General features: G+C 40.3%; 1 protein-coding gene across 2 annotated transcripts in view; it reads left to right on the top strand.

Moving 5' to 3' along the window:
• Positions 1–7,500: 7,500 nt before the first annotated feature.
• LOC110526458 (furin-1) overlaps positions 7,501–16,063 on the top strand; it is a 102,735-nt gene continuing 94,172 nt past the window's right edge. The window contains exons 1-3 of one of the 2 annotated variants that reach the window (XM_036980844.1): positions 7,501–8,225; positions 9,417–9,521; positions 12,836–13,155. In XM_036980844.1, the coding sequence (XP_036836739.1) occupies positions 12,943–13,155 (213 nt within the window). In that variant the 5' untranslated portion in view covers positions 7,501–8,225; positions 9,417–9,521; positions 12,836–12,942. The remainder of the gene's footprint in view (positions 8,226–9,416; positions 9,522–12,835; positions 13,156–16,063) is intronic. The other variant, XM_036980845.1, reaches the window with a different exon arrangement.

Raw genomic sequence — 16,063 nt, forward strand, 5'->3', positions numbered from 1 at the left:
TGCCATTTTCCCTGTGAAACATGAGAGGAGAGTGTGTTACTGATACTAGCTGCTGTCCCCTTGATCCTGAAGTACTACTGAAGTATTACTCATCACTACGACTCAAGATCTACACTAAACCAACTGGTGTTACTACTTGATTGCTATTGAAATGTGTGGTAAACCAGTAGTGATTTATGTAGTAATTGAAGTACCGGTAGTAATGAGTGATACATTGGGATGTTTCACTACTGTTGAACACTACATATTTCCTACTCAAATCACTACACAATTCTCCCTTAATGACTACTGTGCAACTACTGAGCTTTTGAGTATCTACTACTTAAAATCTACACATACCCACACAATTCCTACATGTTCACTATTGGATTACTACACAACGCCTACACATTACTACTGTATGCCTATTCAATCCCTATTTAATTACTACTGCCAGTGCCATCTGTGTGTGTAGTGTCGTGTCACTGCTGAATTGCTCCTGATCCTTTTTCATTTCCTAAATAAACCCTTTAGAATTACCATTGAAAACATTTACTACTGTTTATTTATTCAAAATCACTACTGACATCTTGTTTCACTACTGTGTCACTACTAGTCTAGTGCACATTATTGCACACTACTAGTCTAGTGCACATTACACATCACATTACTTTTTATAATTATTACATTAATTACGTATAAATTACATATTTACACTTTTTTGTTAAACCCTTTGAAGTCTTGTCTTCATTCAACTTTGACGTAACTATCTTCAGATCCTCTTTTTTGTTGCAGTCACATTTCTCCACAACGTAACTTTTAGAAAAGAAAGATACGCAGCAGTAATATGTAGGCATTGTGTAGTAATACAATTATAAGCCATTATTAATCACCTGCTAACATAGGCCACACTGAAGTTATCTGGAGTTATTGGAAACTCAATAGTAGACTGTTGGAAGATGATCATTTCAAGATGGATGCCAAAGATATTATACAAGACAATTGGAGGAAAGCCCAACTATTTAAGTCTTATGGGAAATATTGGGAATGAATGAAGTATAAAATAAGACAAACAGCCACGAAGAGAGCTAAAGAAATTGCTGAACTTAAAAGATTGAGGGAAGATACATTTGTTAATTAAATACTTTCTGTAATCTCTATGGAGGACCTTGATGAAGAAGAAAAGGCTCAGTTATTCTCTTTACAACTAGAAATTAACTGAATGTATGAAGAGAGAGCAAACAGGGTATTTTAAAGATCAAGAAGGAGACGGTTGGTGGAAGGTGAAAAAAATACAAAATACTTTTACAATTTAGAAAGAAATAATTCTGAATTTACATCTATTAGCTCAAGCTCAATATAGATGGCAAAGAAAATGAAAACCCCAAAGATATTTTGAAATATGTTTCAGAATTCTATGGTAACCTTAATACCAGTAATGCCTGTCCTACTAGTGACATATTTGCCTTTCTAGACTCTGTCAAAGACTGTGCAAAATTCATAGATGAAGACTTCCAAAAGTCTTCTGATGAAATTATTTATATTAATGAAATCAAAAAATGTATCAGCAAGTTAAAAGAGAACAAATCTCCAGGGAATGATGGCATTATCAGTGAATTCTATAAATATTTTTGGGAGGATATTATTGAATTTATATCTAATGTTTTTAAGGAGGCAATTGATTTAGGGGTCCTGCCTGTTTCTATGACACAAGGCCTTATTTCTGTAATACCCAAACCAAACAAAGATTATATGATGTTATAAAATTGGAGAACGAACCAATTTAGGAACAATGATGGAAAGCTGCTTGCATCCATCTTTGCAGAAAGACTTAAAAAAGGTCTTGACCAAATCATTGATGAAACCCAGTCTGGTTTTATGAAGGGCAGACATATATGTAATAATGTTCGACTAGTATTGGACTTGATAGACAACAATGAGCACATTATGGAAGAAAGCTTTATTTTATTTGTAGACTTTTACAAGGCATTTGATACAGTTTAACATTATTTCATTTTTGAGACTTCGATTTTTTGGTTTTGGTCAATATTTTCAAAGTGTAATTAAGACACTTTACAATAATAGTAATTCGACATTAGACGTGGAATTAAACAAGGATGCCCGATATCTCCTTTCTTATTTTTATTGGTCACACAAGTTATGGCACTTCATATAAATAAGGATAGTTTTAGGGGTATTGAGATGCAAGACAAAGAGATAAAATGTTTACAATTGGCTGTCGACACCAGCATTTTTTTTGAAAGATCATAATGAAGTCAAGAAAGCTATTGAGTGTATTAATGTCTTCACACATATATCAGTTTTATCTCTGAATATTAGGAAATGTGAATTATTTGCGTTGAAAATACTTAAATTCAGTATGTAATATCCCTATAAAAGATGTGATCACATATCTTGGTATTACAGTTAGCAAAGATCAGAAAGAAAGGGCCAATTTAAATTTCTCTCCTATTGTAGAGAAAATTGGATAGAGATTTAACTCCTGGTTATTAAGAGATGTGTACTTTTTTCAAAATCTGAAGGACTGTCCAGATTAGTTTATACCTCCCTTGCCTTGGATGTTCCTCTGTCAGTAACTAAAATGGTTGATGCTAATTTTTTTTTTCTTTCTCCTATGCACCCCAGTATCTCTACTTGCACATTCATCTTTTGCACATCTATCACTCCAGTGTTTATTTGCTAAATTGTTATTATTTCACCACTACGGCCTATTTATTGCCTCACCTCCCTAATCTTACTTCATTTTCACACACTGTATATAGACGTTTCTATTGCGTTATCCATGTAAACGGTGTACATGTTTATTCCTTTGTGTTGTTGTTTGCGTCGCACTGCTTTGCTTTATCTTGACCTGGGGCCTGTTGCACAAAACTAGGATAAGGGATTAAGCCAGGATATCTTGGTGATCCTGGCTCAATTGATCCGTAATCCGGTTGCACTAAAGATGGATAGGGGGCAGGAGGATATGTTATGGTATAAATTACCATGGAGATTTATTCTGTGGAGCTAGCCTGCTCCAGACCAGGCTAAATTCCAGGATCTATTTAATCTCATCCCTAATGTCAGTCAGCAGTCACCACAAATGGAAACCAATAGTTATTTCACTGCTCACTATACATTGTTATCACATATAACTAGACCCACTGTTATTTAAACGTTTGTGATCATTAATTTCAATGATTTTGGATAAAAAATGATTTTTAGATGATGTTGCTATCATTAGATAATTTACAGTTTCCCATAGACTATAAGGCTATATATAAAATGCTAGAATATTAGGGCCACAGAGGGGAAAAAAAACACAAGTCATAATATTGTAACCAGTTGTTTTAAAGGAGGACAGTTGTTAAAATGACAGATGTGGGGCATTTCGTGAAATTGTACTTCAGTATGGTTTCATAAACAAAGACATGCTGATGTGCCAGAATATTAAGTATCACATTGTCATAAGTATCAAAACTGTAAAAACAATATGTAGCTTTTCTGCAGAAAGAACCAGCCTCATAAATTTATGACTTTATCCTTTTTCTTCAGTGTGGCCCTAGTACTCTGTCATATAAACAAATACACATTCCATATGAATATAAAAACACAATGTGTAACATTATGTTCCTTTATTGAATAAGGACAAAACAAAGCAGGTAAACCATCAGCTCCTTTCAAAACTGAAGTCACAGTGACTCTACAAGATGGAAAGCACAGAATCTAAGCATATTATACAAAATGATACATATACAGACCTTTGAATGTGTATAACACACCCTGCATGTCTGCACACTAAAATAAATGCAGGACAAATCCATACACATCAACTGAACAGACAAATGAATGGATGCAGTAGCCTCCCTGCAGCCTTGTATTACACACAGTATACCGCACAAACATCATAAGAGGCCAAATTCGTCAAAAAACGAACCCAAAAAAACCCAAATTCCTCTGCCACCGCAGGACATATTTAACCAAAATTGAAAGCACACATACTAACTAAAATAATTCAACACATATTGGTCCCTCAGCAGCCGACCACTGTCGTCATCAGGGAAGATTGCCGGATTGTCCCAGTCCATGGCTGGTGGCACTCTGGGGGCCCTCTCCTTCCTCAGGCAGGCCACATTGTGGAGGACAGCACAAGCCACAGTAATATCACATGCCCTAACAGGGCTGACCCTTAATTTGTGAAGGCAGTGAAAGCGTGCCTTCAGGAGGCCAAAGGTCATTTCAACTCTGGCCCTGGTCCTGGCATGGGCATGGTTGTAGGCCTGCTGTGCTTCCTGGGGGTCTGTGAAAGGTGTCAGGAGAAAAGGCTGGCAGCCATACCCCCTGTCTCCCAGCAACACACCAGAGAATTCACCTGTCAACACAAAATCTCATCATTACTACCTCATAAACACAGTGATATTCTTGACACAGCCATGATGGTTATAAATAGGGGTTGTGTGGCTTACCTTGTGATAGGCACTGATAGATTTCAGAGGCCCGAAAGATTCTGGAGTCATGGACTGAGCCAGGCCATTTTGCCACAACATTGCTGATCACACAGTCAGCATTGCAGACCATCTGAAATCATAAGATGAGGAATATTACACCAATCAATGCACATCACTGGCAATGCAGAGTGTTCGTCAATGGACAATATCAAAAAGTTATGTTCACCTGAACATTAATGCTGTGAAAGGATTTCCTATTCACAAAATCGGCCTCATGGGCACCTGAGGGGGCTTTTATCCTTATGTGTGTGCAGTCCACTGCACCAATGACATTGGGGAAACCTGTCACACAAAGTAATGAGTATCCTACTATGTGTTAACAGTTGTCCTGTAATTTGTAGATCCTCTTACCTGCAATCCTATAGAACTCCTCTTTGATGTCACAGAGTCTTCTGTGGCCAGGGAAGGAGATGAAGACATCTGCTAATGCTTTGATAGCCAGACACACACTCCTTATTGTGCGGCAAATTGTGGCCTTGTTCAGCTGTTCTGCATCCCCCACTGAGTACAGGAAGGCTCCACTAGCAAAAAAGCGCAAGGCCACACAAACCATTTGCTCCACACTCAGTGCATGGCTCCGTGCAGTGCGGTGCTTAATCCTGGGACCCAGTAGTCTGCATAGATACCTGATGCCATCTGCAGAAAACCTGTATCTTTCATATAGATGGTCATCAGGGAAGGCCAGTGGGTCCAACCGGTCCCTGAAGACCCTTTCTCACCTGAAGGCTCTCCTCAGCACAAGTGCTTCTTCATCCACCACATCTCGCACGAATGGGCATGCCATTGTCAGAGCAGAAAGGAACACACAATTTTGGGCCTTCATATAGGCTAGTGGCCACACCTGGTGCTGGGGGGGGTGGGCAAAAGAGGGCGATGCCTTATAACGATGACTTGGTTGTACTGATTGCTGGGAAAATAAAAAAAACCTTAGAAAGATGCCACCGTCCTGTGTGCTCACAATAAGAGCTCATATGTCATGGCTCACTTGACTTTACGAGAATATACCTAATTTTTATTTTGAGCTGTGTCATCTTCTTGGAGCTGGGGGAGGAAAGAAAAATAATGATTAATACATTTGTGTTACAGTTAGCATACAGTGTACATTGAAGGCATATCTCACCTCCCTCTCAAGTTTTTTTATTTCAAGGTCCAGTTTCCTAATTGTCCTCTTTTTTATTTCGAACTCCAGTGCAAGATTTTCCATCTTTTTCTTCTTGTACTGAATGTCTATGTCTGCCAGTTCTATTTGGCACCGGAGGTGGTTGCCATACAACTTTCTGATAGCTTGTGAGCTCTGTGAACACAATACAATTAGCGCAGCTGGAATTTGGCAGGATGTGGTGTCCTTTTATTAATACGCACTATGTTGCCAGGCTGGTTTTCCCACTGTATAGCATCTGGGTCCTGTAAAAGAAATTAGATTTTTTGATTTTGATGAGGACTCCTCACCATTGTAGAGTAAATAGTACTTTCACAGTCTTAACATGATACCTCATGCCTTCTGGAATCCAGAGAGATGGTCTCCTCCTCATCATCGTCTCCATCATGTGCTGTTGCTGCTGCACTGGGGCCTTCACCCTATCACATTTAATCGGATTCATATTGAAGCTAGTAGACAAGACATGCCAGGCCTACAGTATGCCTTTGATGGAGTACTCACTGGATCAGCATCGTCTGGTGCTTGTGCTGGTGGCTCTAACAGGAACACAGTGCTGCCAGACACTGCAAGGCAATAGGTAAACCAAAGTCAGACAGTCCAAATTGATTCAATATGAATGTGGTTGTATCCCATGTAGAGATGGAAGGACATACCTTGAATGAAGCGGGTGGCATCTTGGGAGGAACCTATGCTCGTCTCTTTCCCCCCAGGGATCCCCTCTAAGACGGGCCTGCCTTTATTTAGCTCCAAGGCCATGTCCTCTGCTGGGGTAAGGTCAGCCTTTGGTGACCCACCACCCGTGCCTTGTCTGTGGGTATTCTTTTTCACTGCTAAAACAGTACAGACAATGTGTGAGCAGGCACCTTCTGGGTACAATATATGCTTGTGCTTTGTTAAATATTAGTCAGGGACCATACCATTCTGCAGAATGTTCTTGTATTTGATTTTGACCTGCTGCCATGTCCGTTTTGGCCCGTTCATGTTTAATCTACACACACACACACACACACACACACACACACTTAATGGAGTCACACTGCAAAAAATTACTTGGTATTTTTGTCTTGTTTTCAGTAAAAATATCAAAAATTTTATCATAGCTTTATACAGTGTGATGGAGTTACTTTACACAATTTCACTCATATCTTCAGTGCATTTCAATAAAAAAAATTAACCGTTTCATAATTACAGTACAACTGCATTTTTGGAGATGTGAATTAAATATTTGAATTGTAATTGTGATGTTTCAGCGGAGCGGTGAGTGTGTAATTGTGCACTACTTACGCATTCAGGCGGTCTGCAATACTTTGCCACGCTTTTTCTCTTTGCTTTATCACTGTGGCGGTGTTGCCTTTCTTCTTAATTATATCTTTTACCTCCTCGTATGCCTCCATGAGGATTTGTGCTTCCGACGGGGAAAAGTACGCGGCTCTAGTTGCCATGGTAAATCAGTTAATCTGTGATCTGTGGCGGGGTCTATTTGAGTGAGCCGTGAGCGCGCACCTATCCAGGATTGGTTTCACCTGGCTTAATGAATCCGTGTCTGCTCATCCTGGCTTGGTCTTTGTGCAACCAATTAAGCCTGGACGCACATGTTTTGGCTTCATTGAGCTCAGCTGAGTCATTTATCCCGGATGTCTTAATTCTACTTTTGTGCAACAGGCCCCAGGTCGAGGTTGTAAATGAGAACTTGTTCTCAACTGGCCTACCTGGTTAAATAAAGGTTAAATAAAAAATAAAAATAAATTGTTATAGATTATACCAGCAGATGGCGATATACTACTGTGTATATTACTCTTGAGCAGTAGGTGTGTCCAAATCCTGTACATTTTCCCCTTGCCCTCGGTCGCCATGACGTATTTCCTGAGGGGCTACATGATGTGGACCCCTCAGCTGTTTTGAGAGGGTTCATGGAATCATGTTAATTTTTTTATTTATTTTGTAACCATTAACAATGTAGTATGGTAGTTGTAAGAGTATATTCGATTCATTAGTATATCAAAGAAGACAGGGGATCATGCATAATGTAAACGGGAACTGGTAAACCTACAGAATAAACCCTCCCAAGGCATTGGAAAGTTTCCTGATAATTGAGGCGCTCATGGGGAGTTTTGTACTGGTGTGCCTTCGTTCCTGGATGAGGCCAGACTAGTTGGTTAGTGCGAGGAGTGTGTTTTGCCTGTCATCGGTATTGCCTTGTCCCTATCTACAGAGACACTCGGGCTGTAACGGTGTCCGCTAGAAGGGCATTACGAGCCTGGCCGTAACGTTAGCTGAAACTTGACGCCGTCGATCCCGGTTGTTGTTCTGTGGAGTGGGTTTATTTGAAATTATATTCCGATTACGGTCCAATTCGGAACGATCAGAGAAACAGAAGGCTGGGATTAGACACAGGGGAGAAATTGGGTGAAAGAGCGCGTAGCGCCGCAGAATCGCAGTAGGCTACATTGCATCAAGTAGTTGTAGCTGATAACGCGATACAGTGTTACTTTACTGAAATACCAGCGGGAGACGATTCAGGAATTTATTGTATTCGAAGTTTTAAGCCAAACCGTTTGCAGTTTTCAAGGACATTTGTGGTAAGTTACCGTTTTTTTCATGCAATAATAAGCCATTTCTGATATGAACCATAATTGTTGTCATATAATGAAACTTGAATGGTTTAGTGAAACGTTGTGTAACTTTTTGAGCTACGAGCAGAAGTTTTATAGCCTAACTGGGCATGTTGACTCACTGGTATGACTGTCAAAAGAGGAGATTTTCAATGTTTTGTGCCCGATTTTAAGAAAGGCCTCTTGAAAGATTTTTAAAATTTGAATTGTAGCTTGCTTGCTTATGATTTGAAGAAGTGTATATTCAGTGGAGAAAACGCCTTGTTACTCTATATGATAAAGGCATTGTTCATGGTAATTAAACACTTTCCTTATGACATAGCATATTAATTATCTGCAAGCAACATACAGTGAGTGGAGTGTTAGAGGAGCTCAAGACAAGAAGACAGAATATTGTAATGTGCTGTAAATGTTAACCGTAGGACATGGGTACTGTTTGTCGATTGTGATACAAATGTATTGTCTTCATCACATATTAAGTGATTAGCACCTTTTAAGTGCCCCTATCATGTCTCTGGGTTAGTGTGTGTCAGAGCTTGGCTGTCCTCTCCGAGTTCCAATTTGCCTTTGGGGAAAGTGCAAATAACCACTGGGCCTGTGAAAGTTTGTTCCTGTTTGCGACTTTTTAGCCATTCCTCAACTCCTGAGCCAGTGGCCATGTTTTGATTGCTAGTAGGGAGACCTGACAACTCTGGCAGGGGGAAATGCTGAAGGATTCTAACCTAGAATGCCAATGTTATCTCCTGGGCAATCATCATCACCATCTGCAGTTTGACTTACACTTGGTGAAATTATACCCTAGAATGTAATGTTTTCCATTTGGCCTTTGGTGACCCTTTTAGATAATTTCAAGCAGAGTTGTGAAATGTATGACTTCTTTCTGATTTTGATTCACATCTATCTGTTATCGCTTGTGCAGTTTTATAATAGTTGCTGCCAAACTTTGACGTATGGTATCATTTACTCTGCTAACACTGGCAGAAAAATGTCTGCTTTCCCACTTTCTCCTGCGAGCAGTAAAGTAGTTGAGCTTTTGTTAATCCACGGTATATGGTTTTTATACTGACATTAAACTCCGGCTGAACGGTTGAGTTCAGCCCAGATGAGGTCACTAGGGGCGGGTGTACTTTGAGCCATGCATGTCTGTGAACGTTAAAGGGAGGCTTGGGGAAGGTGCGCACCTCTGTCTGTGTGTGCTGCCTCCGCATCAGATCGGACTGCATCAGAATCACAACAACAACAACAATAGTCTGAAACTCAAAGGTGAGCTGCATATTTTACTGCTTTTTTTTCCCTTGAAGGTGTTATGCTGTTAAGACTGTAGTTTTCTTTAGGGCATTTAGAGAGAACCCAGTGAGTTTAATCAACATTTTATTCTTAAGTATTGTGTCTTTTTTGTAGCCTCTTAAACTTGAATGTTTTGGTCTCTGAGCTCGACAAACAAGTTGTTTTGCCAGAAGCTAATTATCACTCTGAGCATGTGGTTTAGCAGGTTTTAAGCCAATGCTTAATCTGGACCTCTGCTCTGTCTTTAGCATTGCAAATAATTCTCTAAGTGTATCCTAAATCTTTGGGTACAAAGAAGCTTTGGTGTGCCCAAATAAATAAATTAACCATAGAGAATCAGACTGATTCGTGGTCATCTCAGAGGAACGCTCTGACTGTACACACTGTCTAACTTTGTGTTTGCTGCTCTGATACCTCTGCTCTGATGGGGCGGCAGGGTAGCCTAGTGGTTAGAGCGTTGGACTAGTAACCGGAAAGTTGCGAGTTCAAACCCCCGAGCTGACAAGGTACAAATCTGTCGTTCTGCCCCTGAACAGGCAGTTAACCCACTGTTCCCAGGCCGTCATTGAAAATAAGAATTTGTTCTTAACTGACTTGCCTGGTTAAATAAAGGTAAAAATAAAAAATAAAAAAAAATAAAATACCATTGGCTACAGTTGGCAGAGCAAACTCCTCTCCTCTCATAGTTGTGGTAGAACCACAGCTCTTTTGCCCTGTAGGGTTCCACATGTACTGAGGTTTAGGGAACAATGGGCCAAATAGTGTGTCTGAGCGTGATATAATGGCTTTCATGTGGTTTAAATGTTTCTAATTTCTGAGCTAAGGCTTTTTTCATTTTTTTTGCCAGGTATTTTTTTTCTCAGAACTTTTTCTCTGAAGCTAGTAATGTCAATCATCACTGTGGAATAATTGGAATGTCAGTTTCTTGTTTCTTGAGCTGTCAATCTGGGCATATTCCTGCTATTGTAACAGTGTGGTACTTTCTGTCATTTATAGTTAAAATGGCATTGTATTTGGTGGCTTTGGCCAAGTGTTCTGTCAGAATAATACATCCGTTCTGAAAGCTGAAGCTGACCCACCTGACTATTTTCATACATACATTTTCATCATATTTTTGTAGAGCTGTTTTTGAAATGTTCAGTGATGAAAAGATTCATCACCCCCTCTAAAATAAAATACAATGATGTTGCCGGCCAGTACAACAGCAGAACAAGGCATTACATAAAGTGGAAATGTTGCTGCTTGTTAGGTGGGTATGTTTTGTCGCGTCTATTGGAACAGCTGTAACAGAACACGCTGCCTGGAGCACTGGACAGGGATTTGATGGCCACTCTGTCAATGGATTTCACACACCCTAGGGACTAGTAGTATTTCAACTAGTTCTTTGAAATGTTTTCATTGAATGAAATAACCTGGAATGCATCAAATGTTCATTCAGATAAGTATTTAGTCTTGTTTGTAGCCTTTTAGACTGGAATGTTTTGGTCTCTGAGCTTGATAAACAAGTTGTTTTGCCAGAAGGTTTAGCAGGTTTTAAACCAATGCTTAATCTAGACCTCTGCATTGGGCTTTTAGCATTGCAAAGAATTCTCTAAATGGATCATAAATCTTTGGGCACGAAGAAGCTTTGGTTTATGTCATGATATTTGTGATGGAATTAGGATGCTACAGTACAAACTTAAACATTTAGTTATGAGTCAGTAGGGATTTTTCCTCATCCCTATACATTATCTGAAAGGCGCAGTCAGAAGTAGTTTTATTTGGAGAATAGTTATTTGTAACTAACGGCCAGTAGGTCTATAGCTAGATCAGTATTGAAGAGATTTTAACTGTGCCGTGCTTCTTTCTACCTCTGCCTGCTATTTTAAGCTTTAATGGGTTGAATCCTCCAGGATTTTTCACCCAGCTTCTCATTTAGCATATTCTTGCCAAGCAACACTATCTCTCTGCATTGTTTCTGCATTTGAAGACATTGTCTTTTTTCCAGACGCTTTGTAATTTGCATTTATTGGGTTTCAACTGCCGAAAGCGCTTCAAAGGGGAGTCGAGCCTTGCATGTTTTTTAATGTTTTCTTCTTTCAAATTTCCTGTGTGGAGCTTGAGCCTACAAGCGTCCAAGGTTCCTCAGCCAGAGCCCCATCCCAGCTGAGGTCTCATAACTGACTGACTGACTGCCAATGGCTAACACTCATCCTCATAGGGAAGACTAGCTGAAATCTCCCCATCACTCTCTCTCTCTCGGACTCTCTCCGTGATTCATCATCATCCGATTTCCTTTTGAAAGATCGAGCTGGAAATGAAATGTTATGTTCAATGAAAAATCTTCTTGGAAGGTTGAGGAACAGGTAGGGCCAGTGTTCTTTGTAGCTTTTTGAAGAAGTAATAGAAGCTTGGAAGCCTCGAAGCAGCCTCAACCACATTCCCTGAAGTCAGCTGGGCTATATTTATTAATTGGTTTCACTCTGAACACCTCTCAAACTAGTGGTTAGGGATCTCTATGGGGTTGGACAGTGTTTTCATGATTCCAGTTCACAATGCCATTTACTTGGAAAAGTTTTCTCATGAATGAAGACCTAGACTAGTCATTGCTGGGTGACCTTTGGTCATTGCTGGGCGAAAGTCTTCTATCTTGGCTTACAGAAGGAGAGTGAGAGGGGAAGTAGAATAGTACATGTGTGATCCATAAGCTTTGCATAATGCATAGTAAGACACATCCACTCCTCCACCACCTCTAGTGCTGAGAAAAGCAAAGTTAAGAGGAAAATAATATTTCAACTGTCATGGATTTGTTTTTAATTTGTCAGGCAAACAGGCTGTTAAAGTCTGCCCCCCCCCCCCCCCCCCCCACACACACACACACACACACAGTCTTTATTTGCAATCAACATTTTCATGCTATAGAAATTGGAATGGACTCTGTTTCCTTCAACTAATGATTATTTTCTTTCAAAGTGCCTTTTGTAATTCCAAATACAATATGTGTTTAATTGTCATAGCTTCACTGAAAGGGAGAAGAAAGGACCTTGGACTCCTTTAACTCAAGTCTGTTGTTAATCTGGTATTGTTCCATTGTGAATTTTGACATCTTCACGTCACTCCGCTTTCCTTTTGTAATGCTGTTGTCATGGTTGCGATGTAACAAGTCAGAAAAACTTGGCAGGATTGTCTTCCTTCTGACAATACACACTGCTTCAGCTCACTATTACAAAGCTCTGAATAGATGTTGTAGGAGTTGTTTTTCTCATTGTGCTGAGCTCTGCTACATGTTGTAACACTCTCTTTCTTCTTAGGTGATCCCGGTGCAGTGACTGTCCTGTGTCGTCTCTCTGCGCCCCTGTATGTCCCCTGGCCTATCATAAAGACGCTGAGCTCAGGGACTTCGCTGTTGTAGGACCCTATGGCTCTGGGCCTTCCATCCTCCTCCATGGGCCTTTGGTCACGGCTGGCTGAACGGCTGCTGCTGGGACCATTGCTGGTCCTGCTGGTGTCTGGACTGGGCATGGCCCTTGGTCAGAGGGTTTACACCAACACATGGGCCGTCCACATCGCTGGAGGACCAGACGAGGCTGACCGCATTGCCAGTAAACATGGCTTCGTCAACCATGGCAATGTGAGTTGTTGGGGATTTTTTGACCCTCTTTTGTTTGTGTCTTTGTGGGTTTTTTGTCTAAGTGAATAATTAGGGAACATCTACTGCAGAAAGTGCTGATCTAGACCGCTTTTCCCACATTGCCTGTTAGTGCCAAAATACCTGACCCCAAATTGGCTTAAATATTTATTACACTTGGAAGTTGCCAAGCCTCCGAGGCACTCGGAACCAATTGAATTATATCACTTTACTAGAGCAGAAAAAATACTTACAGTTGAAGTCGGAAGTTTACATACACCGTAGCCAAATGCAGTTAAACTCCGTTTTTCACAATTCCTGACATTTAATCCTATTAAAAATTCCCTGTCTTAAGTAATTTAGGATCACCACTTTATTTTAAGAATGTGAAATGTCAGAATAATAGTAGTGATTTATTTTTTTCATCACATTCCCAGTGGGTCGGAAGTTTACATACACTCAATTAGTATTTGGTAGCATTGCCTATAAATTGTTGGGTAAAACGTTTCAGGTAGACTTCCATGAGCTTCCCACAATAAGTTGGGTGAATTTTGGCCCATTCCTCCTGACAGAGCTGGTGGAACTGAGTCAGGTCTGTAGGCCTCCTTGCTCGCACATGCTTTCAGTTCTGCCCACACTTTCTTGCTGAGCGACCTTTCAGGTTATGTCAATATAGGACTCGTTTTACTGTGGATATAGATACTTTTGTACATGTTTCCTCCAGCATCTTCACAAGGTCCTTTGCTGTTCTGTGATTGATTTGCACTTTTCGCACCAAAGTACGTTCATCTCTTGGAGACAGAACGTGTCTCCTTCCTAAGCAGTATGACGGCTTCGTGGTCCCATAGTGTTTATACTAGCATACTATTGTTTGTACAGATGAACGTGGTACCTCCAGGCGTTTGGAAATTGCTCCTAAGGATGAACCAAACTTGTGGAGGTCTACAATTCTTTTCTGAGGTCTTGGCTGATGTTCTTTTGATTTTCCCATGATGTCAAGCAAAGAGGCACTGGGTTTGAAAGTAGGCCTTGAAATGCATCCACAGGTAGACCTCCAATTGATTCAAATGATGTCAATTAGCCTATCAGAAGTTTCTAAAGCCATGACATAATTTTCTGGAATTTTCCAAGCTGTTTAAAGGCACATTCAACTTAGTGTATGTGAACTTCTGACACACTGGAATTGTGATACAGTGAATTATAAGTTAAATAATCTATCTGCAAACAATTGTTGGAAACATTACTTGTGTCATGCACGAAGTAGATGTCCTAATCGACTTGCCAAAACTATAGTTTGTTAACAAGAAATGTGTGGAGTGTTTGAAAAACGAGTTTTAATGACTCCAACCTAAGTGTATGTAGACTTCAACTGTATCTTTAAAAACATATTATGAATAGGAGTAATATTGAGAAAGTTGTATGGCATTTATGTCCCATATAACTTGCACAATGCAGTGCTTCTTCTGGAGATTTAGCCTAAATATTAGTGTACCAGAGGCAGTGGTCCTTATAGAAACCCCTCTATGACTGTTTAGTTTCAGTTCATCCATTCCAGAGAAATGACTCAACCAAACAGACTAAACACAGTTACCTGAATGACTACAGTATTGCCTTTCTGGGTAAGATGTATTTTCTGTTACTCTCTTACTGAGAGTGGCTGACCATAACCTCCATACGAATCAAGTCACATTATATTGGTCACATACACGTGTTTAGCAGATGTTATTGTGAGTGTAGCGAAATGGTTGAATCACACACCTGTGTGTGTCTGTAGAGATCTCTGTATTGTCCTGAAAGCTTCACTCATCTCTCTGCTTTTCATACAGCTTTTAATCTCATTGCTTAAGGGGAGGAGGCCTTCAAAGTTCGCCATATGCTCAGCCTGCTGTTTTGTTTGTGGTAAAAGAGTTCATCAGAAAATGACCTCCCTCGTCTCTCTGACATGTTAGCATTCTCAACACTACCACAGTCTTCCGTACTTTTCTGTTTCTGTTCAATGAAACATCCCACAAACTTATTTCTGTGGTGGTCTTCCTTTGTGGCAGATGAGAGGCAAGTCATGGTACATTTCATGTGGTGTTAACAGAACTCTTTGAACTAGCCATCAGACTCTTCCCTCTCGTCTCCTCAATGCGCTGTGTTGTGGCATTGTTTGCAAAGCAGAGCTGTGTGTTTGTGTCAGGAACAGATGATCCGACAGGAGCTTCCTGACTGGAACGCCCAATCATAGCGTGGGTGAGATGGGACTTTGAACTATGAACTGCACGGTGCGGCTGAGGGAAGACTAACAGGCAGTGACAGGAATGGGACTCCGATCCTATGAGCAGCACCACCAGGGTTTAGGTTTTCACTGTTCCTCTCCTTCCATCCGTTTTGAGGACAATCTATGAATAATTAAGCTCTACTTGGGATAGTTTGTTGTTGAGGCCCCAGTGGGCGGGTGTAAAGTAAATGTAAACATTTCCTGTTTGTAAGTGAGCCACTATATTCTCTGGTTGCTCCAAGACTTCAATGGGGGCATGATGAGTAGAAGTACTTTGTTTTTTTGCCTCTGTCTTTTTGCATCCATTTCACATTTAGCTTTAATAGCTTCCTTCCTGGTTTGCCTGTATCCTGCTAGGCAACTAGATCTCATGTCTTCCAGTTAGAGATCATTCATTATGCACCTGGTCATGGGATAGATCTGTGTGTAAGATAATTATTCCGGTGCCATAAGGTGATACCTTTTTAGTCTGGGTTTTATCATTCTGACATGTCTCTCTGTAATAGTTTACATCCAGAGTTGTTGTATGCTGCCTACTGTGGAAATGTAGTGTCTGTGAGTCAATTTCCTTTAAAAGGCTTTTTGCTTAAAGGTCTGTTTTATACTAATGCCATGGGCAATGATGTTGATTTATCAAATAATGATCTG

This window comes from Oncorhynchus mykiss, chromosome 6 (genome assembly GCF_013265735.2).
Source record: "Oncorhynchus mykiss isolate Arlee chromosome 6, USDA_OmykA_1.1, whole genome shotgun sequence".
In the NCBI taxonomy this organism is placed as follows: Eukaryota; Metazoa; Chordata; class Actinopteri; order Salmoniformes; family Salmonidae; genus Oncorhynchus; species Oncorhynchus mykiss.